At 46.0% G+C, this 12,295-nt stretch overlaps 2 protein-coding genes across 2 annotated transcripts in view; one reads left to right on the top strand and one right to left on the bottom strand.

Annotated features, from left to right (window-relative positions):
* GPA33 (glycoprotein A33) overlaps positions 1-9,404 on the bottom strand; it is a 45,235-nt gene extending 35,831 nt beyond the window's left edge. Inside the window, exon 1 of the mRNA XM_054452749.1 lies at positions 9,272-9,404. Within this exon, the coding sequence (XP_054308724.1) occupies positions 9,272-9,314 (43 nt within the window). The 5' untranslated portion in view covers positions 9,315-9,404. The remainder of the gene's footprint in view (positions 1-9,271) is intronic.
* Positions 7,603-12,295, top strand: part of STYXL2 (serine/threonine/tyrosine interacting like 2) — a 44,493-nt gene continuing 39,800 nt past the window's right edge. Inside the window, exon 1 of the mRNA XM_063649317.1 lies at positions 7,603-7,712. The gene's annotated coding sequence lies outside the window, so the exon portion shown is untranslated. The remainder of the gene's footprint in view (positions 7,713-12,295) is intronic.

Here is a 12,295-nt window from a genome sequence, read left to right as displayed (position 1 = left end):
AAAGGAGCCCCAGAGATGAGAAGTGGAGTCTGCAAGATAACTCAGCTGGAAATGGGAGAGGTCATTTCCCCTCCCTAAGGGGGTCCATATGGAGAGCCAGCTTGAGGTCTCGATGATTGCTTGTAAAAAATTAAGGTTTATTAAGAAGATAATAAACGGTCTCTTGAGAACTAAATGGAAAGTAATACGTTGGAGGATAATGAAATGCTTGATGGAACCTGTGGCTTGAGGCATACATAGCACATTATGTGAGCCCTTGGGAAACTGGCAGTAATGCCTCCACTTAGGAAAATCCTTTTGCTCAGAGAAACCATGTTCTTAGGGAGGAGATTCTGGAGGCCAGAAGGGACCCAGCCAGCCCCAGGACCAAGTACCATGCTGTGGTGTTGAGAAAGCGATGGTCTCTAGGGAGAAGAAGGCAGTTCACACAAGCAGGTTGGTTTGTCCTTCCTCTATGGGCAGGGGGAACAGCCCCTGCAGGCTCTCAAACTGGCAGCTGAGAGAGGAGAGATTGAGAGGCAGGGAGGGAGGTGGTTTAGGACTCAATAAATGTTGAACCGTTCATTCAACATGATTCTTTAGGCATCTATAAATTCAGATCAATCCAATAAAATTCTCCCAATGTCCTAGTTTAGTGCAAGGCACCAGAAAAATGATCAGAGGTGTGTTCACACCCCATCTTGGAAGCCCACCAGGACCACCCCAGCCCTTCCTGCTGGCTGGCTTTCCCGAGCCACTTCGGGCAGATGTATCCCAGGCACATGTAGTTCTCGTGTTGATATGGGCTGTGCATCAGGCTCCTTCCCTCAACAGATGGCAGGCTCCTTGGAGCAGCGTCTGAGTCTCAGACTTCTCTTATATCCACCACTCGCTGGCTCTACCTGCAAAGTGTCTACACTGAGCTGGGTCCTGATAAGGCCTTGTTGATTGAGTGGTCTGTGGCACAATCCCTGCTCAGGAAGCAGTCAGAGGTTACTGTCAGCCAGCATCCTAATAGAGCCTATTTAAGTGTTAAAGTGGAAATGTTAAGAGAGTGAGGTGTGTAGGGGAGGAGCTGAGTTAAAACTAGGAAAAGAGGTTTAATAGGAAGGCTTATTGAGGAGGTAGAACTTGACATAGCTCCCAAGGGATTCAATTCATGGTGTTGGACTGTGTATGTAAGGGAATAAAGCAGGATGCAAAACCGTACATACAACAGTGTCCCAATCCCACACAATCACAGACAGAGAGAGAGAGAATATTTCTAGAAGAAAATATACCAAAATACAGTATTAATAACAGCTACTTGTGGATTCTGAGATCATAGGGCAATCTGAGATTTCTTCTATGTATACTTTTATTTCCCAAATGCTCTGCAACAAACATACAGCCCTCTTTTAACAATAAAGCCAACTAGGAGGTGAAGAAGTAGAGACAGGGAGGGCAGCCTATTTTGTCAGGAGCTCGCCTAACACTGGAAGATGAGAAAGCTGAGACCAGAGGGGCACTGAACAGATTTCTTTAGCCCCTTTGGGATTGAAGAAGGAGAAACGGAGGTGGGTTTGTAGGTTATAGGGAAGGTGCTCCCAGCAAGGAAGAGTCTGAAAGTGCAGCAGACACCAGATGGAGGAAAACCTTAGCCTGGGAGGAGACCTGAGAGGAGGGGAAGGGCCAGGGCACAGGTGGAAAGCCAGCTTTGCTCACGGCAAATGTCACCTGTTCCCCAAATGCAGATGGAGATACATCAGTGGGCAGGTGCAGGGCGTGAGTTCTAGCCAACAGATATACATTTTATGCTCCTCTCCCAGTGAACTTTGTGATGGCCCTAATGGGAAGCGTCTGTCTGTCGCCATGTTCTGCCCATGCCTGGTGTTTATGGCATCCCTGACTCACCAGGGCAGAAAATGAGGAAGAAGCCCAAAGGTCACTGGGTAGGAGAGGAGAGGGAAACACCTCAAGAAGGAGGCGGGTTCCAAGCTTGACGGTTGGTGCCCCAGGCAGAAAGGGGACAGGGTGATCTGGGAACAGAGACAAGCACCACAGATCCGGCAGAGAGAAGACGATGGAGGGCAAAACCTGAGTGCTGCCAACCCGGGGTGGCTTGAGGGGCAACTGAACTTTCCCCCAAGTCCACTATGTCCTCCACCAGCTCTTGCGATACTGAAACTTCCACCATTGACAGAAGGCACAGAAGCTCCTGCTAAAATGCAGGTGATGTCTGAGAGGCAGGGAAGACACACTAAGTGACTTTCTCTAAGTCACTTTAACCTGTGGATTAATCCATCTCCCTAACTAGCTAGTGCCCCTTATCTATCAAACCCAGGAAAGGAATGTGAGACAGGAACATTTTGAGAGAAGCAAGTGAGATTAGGAATGCAGAGCTTGGAGACAAGCAGGGGCACACTGGAGGAGGAAGAAAAGCAGGAAAGGCAGGATAGGAAATGGTGAAGCCAGCCAGCCTGCTGCTAGGGGAGGTTCAGAAGGGTCGGCACTCATTCATTAACACCTATCCAGCAAACAGCTGCTGGGTGCCTGTGTCCTGGGCACTATGCCAGACTCTGGGGATACAACGTGGGGCAGGGACAGATGCAGTTGCTGCTCTCAAGGTGTTCACCGTTCCAGGGAAGTCAGACGGTAGTAAATAAAGAATCATAGAAATAAATGTAAAACCACCATAGTAACAAGTGTCATGCATTTGATGGGAGGATATAACAGAGAGGGTGCCCTGAGGAAGGGCCTTTTGAGCTGAGATTGAAATATAAGCAGGAGTGAACCATGAGAAAATAGGAGAAGAGGTGTGAGGGAAGGGCATCATGCAGAGGTCAGGGGGTGGCAGAAGGCGAGGCATGTTCCAGAAACTAACACAAGCCAGTGTGTAGCTATGGCACCAGGGAGGTTTCTTGGGGGTGTATGATTCCCCATATGATATCCTTTAGCCTCCCACTGTGAATCCAAATAAACTTGTCCAAATACAGGACAAGTAAAAACAGCTTCCTTGTCTCATCCAAGTAGTTGAGGACAAATCCTGCTATCCACCCTTTCAGCCAGATTGCCTGCCCCCACCAAGACCCTCCTACAAGCAACTCAAATCACACCATACATGGCCAGTGCAGCAAGAAATGTGGGCTGGGCCTGGCCCTTATCGGCCATGACAACTATTTGAGTCTTTATCCTAATAGTCATGGGAAGTTATGGAAGGGCTTTAAGCAGAGGTAGTGACATGGTCATTATTTTATTTTACAAGATCATTCTGGCTCCAGGGTGGAGAGCAGTTAGGAGAAGGGCAAACAGGCTCAGGAGGCAAGTGAGGCAGCTGTGGCAGTAGCTTAGGAGAGGCAGTGTAGAGCATGAGGTGGCAGAGGAAATGGAGAAAAACAGGCAGATTGAAGAAATGCTGGAGAGCTAAAATCATCACACAAAGTGATGATCTGAATCTGTAGGTGGGGGATAAAGAGATCAAGGGTGATGTGGCGGTTTTAAAATGTGGTCCCCAAATTCTTTTAAACTGTTCTCAACAAAAGGTGTTCTTATTCTCTCCCTTGAGTTGGGTTCTGTGACTGCTTCTCAATAGACTATGGCGGAAGTGATGCTGGGTCAGTTTCTGGGCTTTGCCCTAAGAAACTAGCAGCTTTAACTTCTTGTCTCTTTAGATGTTTACTCTTGAATCCAGCCACCATGTTATGAGGAGGCGCAAGCTTGTCTGTGGAGAGGCCCCTGGAGAGAGGAACTAGACTATATACTAGCTTGTTAGCCAGTGAGTGCACCGTCTTGGAAGTGGGTCTTCCAATGCTGGTTAAGCCAACCCAGCTGATACTGCATAAAGCAAAGACAAGCTGTTCCTGCCAAGCACCATCCAAATTGCTAATTTAAGAGGAAAATAAATGATTATTATTGTTTCAAGTCACTAAATGTTGGAGTGGTTTATTATACAGCAATAGAAAATGTAACAGATGACTGCTAGGTTTCTGGCTTTCATTCCTGAATGGACAGTTTGTCATTTATTGAGAGAGAGCTCACTGGGAAAGACCCAGGTTTGGAGACAAAGATCATGAGTTTTGTTTTCAGTCTGAGAGTTTTCAGTGTTCCGCAAATCTAGGTTGAGAAGTCATGTGGGCTGTTGGACTTGTGAGACAATAGCTCAGGAGAGATGTTGGGTTTGAAGACAGAAATTTATAAGTCAGCTGGGAATGGGTGGCAACTAAAGCTTTGGAGGTGGAGGTGAATGTAGAGTGACAATAGGAGAGCCTGGGACTGAGGGTGAGGGACTCTGACATTTCATGGCAGGACAGAGGAGAATGAGGCTGCTAAGGAGACATGGAAACATCAAGGCCAGAGATGTAGGAGGAGAACAAGGAGAGGAAGTCTCATGGGAACCAACAGAACAGAGTGTTTCAGAAATGCGGGAGAGATTAGCCAGGTCAAACACTGCCAGGATTACAAGTACATGCTGGGCCAGGCACACTTTCCCCAGGCTTCCTGGTGACCAGCATCACAATAGGCAGCATGGTTGTATTACCAAAAAGCCCTAAGAGGGGCTCTGGTGGGCAAAGGCAAGATGAGGATGACACCTGTGCCCATGAACCAATTCTTCCCTATGGCCTTGCTTCTCAGACTCTGTGGTCCCTGGACCAGGAGTATTATCCCCTGGGAGCTCATTGGAAATGCAGAATCTCAGGCCCTAACCTGGACATACTGAATCGTCTGCATTTTAACAAGATCCCCAGATGACTTGTATGCACACTGACGTGGGAGAATGCATAAAATTGAGCCCCCTAAATTGAGGGAATTGGACAGCAACTCAGAGAAGCAACTGGATGATGCAAAACTGAGCTAAAAGTCACATGCAGTGTATTAGAGGCAACTGTTCATTAAACCGACTTTTACTTAAGTTCCAATTTGTGTCTCTACACCTAGACTGCACATCAGAATCACCTGAGTAACTTTTCAAAAGCCAGAGAGAAACCCAGATCCTGCCCCTCTGGATTCTGACTCAGAAGGTATGGGGGAGACTGGGCATCTGTATTTTCACTTCCCAGGTGACTCTGATGGGCAACCAGGGTTGAGAGCCACTGGCCTAAATTATTACTCTTCCTCTTTTGAACACCTAACCTTCTTAGACGGACCATTCATAGCATCTTTTCTCTGTTGAGGCTGGGACTGAGACTAGAGTAGGACATTTTAATCCTGATTGCATCTCTGACAGGCAATGTGATTCATTCCAGGTGCATGAGCTCTTCCTACAAGCGCTGGCTTCTGACTTGTGCTCAGGTGGCAGCAGGTGGTGCCCAGGCCCCAGCGGGGAGCCAGGCTAATTTAGGATTGGAATGGCAACAGGACCCAGGGCCACAGAGCAGATAGTGGGCAGGCCGCTTATCTTGCAGTTGCATTTGCAGGCTGACACCACCCCGGCTCTGGCTACTACCCTCTTGAGGTCCAGGGTCTCATCAGAAGTGCACATCTGAGGCTGAGCCCCTAAACCACATATCTTAGGCTAGGCCACTGCACAGAGCTTAGACATGTGACTCTGGGCTCAGATAGGCCATTGTGATAGGGCAGACCCCAGGGAGCAACCCACGCCTGTGTGATCCACAGGAACATGGCACTTCAGAGCACACAAGTGTAGGGCACCACATTTAGGAAAAATCTTCCTGCTGGGATTGTGCCTCTAACAAAGATGCCAGGGAAGGGTTCTAAAATGGCACAATCAGTCTCAAAATGTCAGCAACTTGCAAACTTGGTTCCCTTCAAAAACCCTTCATGGATCAAGCATCTGTGGGTTTTCTGAAACTTTTTTATATGGGGGGAGAAAAAATATTTTTTTCTAGAAAGAAAAAAGCTTTTACACCTTTCCCAGGTTAAAGTTCTCCTGAGTTTTTCTCATTTAACTTAGAAAAACAAGGAAGCTTCCTCTCATTCTAGGAAGGTGGGGTGTGTAAGTAAGTGTGTGTGTCTGAGAGATTGGGTCTTCAAAGGTTTCACTGGCTCTAAGCAGAGCTGTTCAGTGACTTTTTTCTCCTGGAGCTTTCCTCTTTATGCATCCCTTTTCATGCAGTGGCACATTGCAGCACATCAAATATTTCATGAAGTCTGGTGGCTGAAAAAAAAATCCTGGAATGGAAGTGCCTTGATTTTGTGCACACATTGGAGCATTTTCTCTAACAGCCTTGTGGAGGGGGCAGCACGTGGAGGCTTTTTTGGTGATAATCTAGGGTTCATCCACAGTGACCTCTGACTCCCTTTCTTGGCACATGTCTGTCATCTCAGAGCTCTCAGATGACTGGTCACCAAAGTCTACTAATTTTCTGTAACTTACATTCCCCCACAGTAATAATAATAACTGCACTCATAACTGGCATTTATTGAGTGGTTGTTATGTGTCAGGTACTCTTCCAAGATTTTTACACGTACAAATTCATTTAGTACCTATAATAGCCCTGTTGGGGCACAGTGTGAATTTTACACCCCTCCATTTCAGACTAGAAGACTGTGCAAGACTTTAGCAAGGTGAAGTTATTTGCCCACACCATAGTCAGTTAAGAGGCACTGGGGTCAGCCCTCTTTGGTCCCCTGGGATGGCAGTGGAGTGTTAGGAGGGACGGGTGGAACATTTCCCAGGCATGGAGGTCTGTTTTGTCACTGACTCGTTTAGAATTGTCAGCACATGATAATCATAAAAAGCAGAACAACGGTGGCTCACACCTGTAATCCCAGCACTTTGAGAGGCTGAGGCGGGCGTATCGCAAGGTCAGGAGTTCAAGACCAGCCTGGCTATCATGGTGAAACCCTGTCTCTACTAAAAATACAAAAAATTAGCCGGGCATGGTGGTGCATGCCTGTAATCCCAGCTACTCGGGAGGCTGAAGCAGGAGAATTTCTTGAACCTGGGAAGCGGAGGTTGCAGTTTGCTGAGATCACAGCACTGCACTTCCGCCTGAGCAAGCCAGACTCTGTCTCACCAAAAAAAAAAAAAAAAAAAAAAAAATGCAGACCAACTCTTAGTCGGTTTTATGACTGCTTTTAAACTCCCTACTTTAAAAGCACGGCCTTGCGTTTGTGCCCCCTGCATGGGACCTTATGAATAGCTTCTGCTTCCTTGAACACCACTTGAGTCCTGAGGCCCATTCATCAGTGCAGTGCTTCCCTGGCCAAGTCTTAGCAGAATCAATTCCTCGGAAAGGTCAGATGGGAAGAGAAAGAAGAGAAAAGCCCAGTAGGTCCTCTGGAACCCAAGTCAAGCTCCACCTCCTCCAGGAAGCCTTTCCTAATGTCCCTGCTCCTAGCTGGGTCTCCCTTACCTGCGCAAAGGAGGAGGTGGTGTCCTCTCATGAGGCATGGTGGGGAGGGCCGCCTGGTTGCTTTTGGTCGACTTTTGAAGGTCTTCCTTGCTCACCTGCAGTGGCAATGGCTATTTCACTATTTGGTAAACTCTGTCTATATGCCTCGAGTTGACCACCAAGCCTGGCTTCTCCTGCCCCACTGCTCTGGCCTCTTCTTCCTCTTAATGTAAGATATGGAGGAAGAAAAGGTGGTGGGCACATGATTCTGGGTTGGGCAGGCTGTGGTGGGAGGGATGGGGCGGAGATAGAAGACACTTCATCAGTGTGTCTGAAAACATGCCCAAGACTTGTTCTGCTGGGTGAGTTCCCCAGGGGTCACTTGCCTTCTCATAGGAAGAAGCAAAATGTCCTGCTCCAGGCAATTCAGAGTTACGGCCACTTTTCCCTCCAAGCTGGGTGAGCATTTTGTTTTAAGATCATTTTTCTAAGCCAAAATTTCTTATTTTCATTCATGCATGGGTTGCAGCCAGTCTACAAGTGTGGGGATATGTGTTGGGGTTGGGGTGGTGCAGGCATGGAGGAGCTTCTTGCTTACCAGGAGAAGATGGGAGACTCACTGGCCCAGCCAGGGAAGGATGGGTGTTTCCTTCAGCCTCCCTCTCTCAGGCCCTGGAGCATCCTCCCTGCCTGAGTCTAACGGCTGAGATAGGCCCACTTATGACTAATCATTCCAGACTCCTCACTTCTATGGCGCCTGCACAAACTATGTGCTCAGTAAAGAGTTGTTTGGGTAAAGGAATGAGCTAACCAGTCCATCTTGGTGGATGATGAGGGGCTCTCTGCCTTCAGTCAGATGGGCTTGAGCCAGCCTGAGAGAATGATCTTGCCCAGATCTTACTCCAAACCCTGTGATCCAGCCCTTCCCCAGCAGCAGGCTGCCCTTCCCTCGAGAGCCCCAAGGCCAGGTGTTGAGAAATAAGCATGTCTAGGGCCTGGGAGAACCATGATGAGCTGTAGGCCCCGTGGCCCGGGGCTTTCCTGTGTATGCTAAAAAGTGAGCTCTAAACCAGTCTCCTGGTTTCCACTTCCCGAGGCTTGGTGCTCCTGAGTTTCCTGGTATAGCTCTTCTCCTCCCCATTGCAGCTGGATCCTGGAAGCCCTCAACAGTGTCTGAATTGCAAGGTGATGGCCAAATACACTAAACCAAAGATATTCCTAAACTTTGCCAAACCGTGTGTCTCTCAACTTCACTCTCTCCATTCTATTTCCTTCCGATGCCCAGCAAAATGGTTGGTAACTTAATGCCAAGACTTTAATTCTAACCCTTAGACACTCCATAGGTCCCCACGCAACACTGTGCTATTAAGCACTTGATGTGGATTCAACCGTGTACTCATGAATGTCTGATTTTATTCTGGGAGGTTTCCCTCCCAGAGGGAAATGCTCAGAGTCCCAGAGTTTTCAATGACCAGGGTCCCAGAAGTGGCAAGGAGCTTTGGCCTTTGGAAAAGACCCATCTAGTTTGTTGTTTGTTTTTAGGGTTTGAATCTTCTCTTGCTCTGTGAATGATACTGGATAAGTTGCATTGTCTGTTCTGCCTCAGTTTCCCGTCTCTTTCTCTGGTTTTAACACAAACGTTAATATACTAGATAATGAACGTATCTAGATCCACACATCCTGGATTTTCTAGGACAACTCGGATTTCAAATACTTTGTCCGCATTGTCAAATCCTGTGTCTGATCCTATAATCTAATTTGGGATAAGAAAATATGGTCTTGAGAGTACTTTGAATTCTTCATTTCAGCAGTGGGCTAGAATGTTATTTACTAATATGCAAATAAAAACCATTCTGATTCTGGGCACTTGTCCGGAATGTGTAATTCTGGCCCAGCGGGAACACAGCTGTGTTGCTGGAGGCCCTTCCTGGGAAGGCTCTGGGAGAGCCTCTCCTTCAGCCCTAGGTCCCCATGTCTCACCCACCCCTGGGTGCTGGACAGAAAAGGGGCCTACTCACCTGCACAGAGTGTCCACAGCACAGGCCACATCTTCCCCACCATGGTCTTGCTTCTTCTCTGTCCTAAACCTAACCTGTCACTGGCAGCCTCCAGACAGGTCTGAGCTGTCTGGTTAAAGCTACAGCAGCTTCTGGCCTGGCCCAACTGGAGGTCCCTGTAGTTTTCCCTCTTTCCACCCACCTCTGCCCGGCCTCAGCTGGATTGACAGGTGAGCTCCTCAGCTGGATTGGCAGCTGAGCTCCTCAGCTGGATTGGCAGGTGAGCTGGGGCTGGGCTCATGTGTCACCTACTCCAAAGGTCCCAAGAGGAGTCTTCCCTATTTCCCTCAAGTTCCCCTTAAACCAGCCACCTCCCCTGCCTTCTCCCTACTTAGCAGGTGTACAAAGTCCTAGACTGCTCACAAAGGGGTAGGCCTCTCTTATAACTGACAGGAAATAAATAATAAAAAGGGAAATGCCCTCAGAGGTAAGGTTCCAAGCTAGTAAAAGAAGGGTGTTGCCCATATTTGCTGAAACACTTCAAGACACAATGTGATCTGTTTCTCTACTTCTCTCCTCTTCTACAACCTCCACCCCACAGTGCGCTAGAGATACAGTCATGAAGAAAACAGGAAGTTTCTCCCCCCTCAGAGTTTATATTCTGATTGGGAAAGTAGCAAGTTCATAAGTGAAAGAAGATCATCTTGGGGATGTGTGACCAACTTGTCTCAGTTTTCCTAGGACTGTCCTGGTTTTCAAACCAAAAGGAACCCCCTCAGTCCCAAGCAAATTTGGATGATGGTCACCCTACTGAAAGAATGATCAGTGGTGCGGGACCATAATTCTCCAGGAGCAGTGGCTATTGCTGGTTTCTTCCATAGATATTCTAGATATATGATAGTGTGCCATATACACTGTTCTGCAATGATTTATTCATTTTTCATTTAATGAAAGGTTTTAGAAAGCTTTCTGTATCAGTATGTATAGCACCACCACCAACATCTATTTAAAATGAGGATGATATTTCACTGTATATGAGTGACATGATTTATTTAACCAAACTACTTTTAAGATTGTTTTTCCTCATCTTTCACAACTATGAAAAGATTGCAACCAATATCTATTATGTGTACGATATTTCACATGTGTTGTGATTATACATGTAAGATAAATTATTAAAAGTAAAATTTCTGAAATGACTCACTGAAAGTTATGCATATTTGTAATTTTTATAGATATTGCTAAACTAGCTACCATGAGAATTTTACAGCCTACACCCCTATTAGCAGCATATAAGGATACCTATCTCCCCACACACTCGCTAACACAGTTACCAAATGTTTATGACACACTTATCAAACTTTCTGCTCATCGCCAATCTAAGTGAACATGATATCCCACGTATACATAATTTACTTTTTAAAATTATTAGTGAAATTAGGCCGAGAGCGGTGGCTCACACCTGTAATCGCAGCACTTTGGGAGGCCGAGGTGGGCTGATCACGAGGTCGAGAGATCGAGACCATCCTGGCTAACACGGTGAAACCCTGCCTCTACTAAAAATACAAAAAATTAGCCGGGTGTGGTGGTGTGCACCTGTAGTCCCAGCTACTTAGGAGGCTGAGGCAGGAGAATGGTGAACTCGGGAGGCAGAGCTTGCAGGGAGCCAAGATGGTGCCACTGCACTCCAGCCTCGGTGACAGAGCAAGACTCTGTCTCAAAAAAAAAAAAAATTATTAGTGAAATTGAAAATCTTTTACTATAGTTGCACATCATATATATTTTCTTTTCTGAGACTAGGTAGCTCATTTGCCCATATTTCTTTTTTTAATAAATTTTTAAAAATATAGAGACAGAATCTCGCTATGTTGACCAGGCTGGTCTTGAATTCCTGGGCTCAAGCAATCCTGCCTCAGTCTCCCGAAGTGCTGGGATTACAGGCATGAGCCACCACTTCCAGCTGTTTGGCCATATTTCTATTGAGTTGTTGATCTTTAGCTTGTTGACTTCTAGCAGCTCTTTGTATATTAGAGAAAGGAACTTTTTGAAGTGATAAGCATTGCAAATATTTCCCCTAGCATTTCTTTGTGTTATGAATTCATAGTATCCTACATGAATTATTGTTATCAATCCTTTTGACTGCTAGGTTTGGTTGACATACAAAATTTGTTGTTTTCTGTTTATTACATTTCACTCAGGCACCTTGTTAATTCTCTTATTATATGTAATAATTGCTCAGCCCCAACATTTTATAGTATCTTTGCCAAATTAGTCTTCCTAACACACAGCCCTGATGATATTACTTGTCTGCTTGGGTCCTATCACTAACTCTGCAGAACCTAACAAATTGGCTTTTAAGGTATTCTAGCATTTGTTCTCAAACACAGTCTACCTTCCAGAATATGTACTTTATGCTCTGACCAAGTTAGACATATTTCCATACCCAGAACTCATACTTCCTTACCCCCAAAATTTTGTCGATGCCACCCCCTCAGTAATTCCCTTCCCCTATTATATCTGCTATTATAATCTTACTTGTCCTTTAGAAGTCAGCTCATATATCACCACTGCTTCTATGAAGTCTTTCCTGATTTCTTCTGTCAGAAGGGCTCTTTCTCACCTTTGAACTCACACAGCACTCTGGATCTCTTTTAGGACACTAACTACATTCTCTCTTATGCTTGAGTTATTTTTGGTCTGTGTCTCATTCCTCCTAATAAACAGTGAGCTCATTCATTCAGCCATTTCTAATGATACTATATAGCAGGCATCATTCCACCTAACTAGGAAGAAAGACAACTTTAAGCTATGTGTCTTACCAACTTTGGTCAAGTACAGTACCATATGTAGTAGGTAGTCAATGAATATTTGTAATTCAGTGATTACAATGAATGGGTAAATAGACGGATGGATAAATGGATGAAAGGATGACTATAGTATGTGTGGGATGAGAAGTGTGGGCTATTTGGCTTTGCTTTGATCAATGTGATGGTAGAGGGGGTAGTAGGGTAAGACAGCTTATTTGGCATTTATGAAGCTCACGGA

The sequence above is a fragment of the Pongo pygmaeus genome, chromosome 1 (genome assembly GCF_028885625.2).
Source record: "Pongo pygmaeus isolate AG05252 chromosome 1, NHGRI_mPonPyg2-v2.0_pri, whole genome shotgun sequence".
NCBI lineage: Eukaryota > Metazoa > Chordata > Mammalia > Primates > Hominidae > Pongo > Pongo pygmaeus.
The sequence above is the reverse complement of the archived record's forward strand: the minus strand, read 5'-3'. Positions and strand labels throughout refer to the sequence as shown.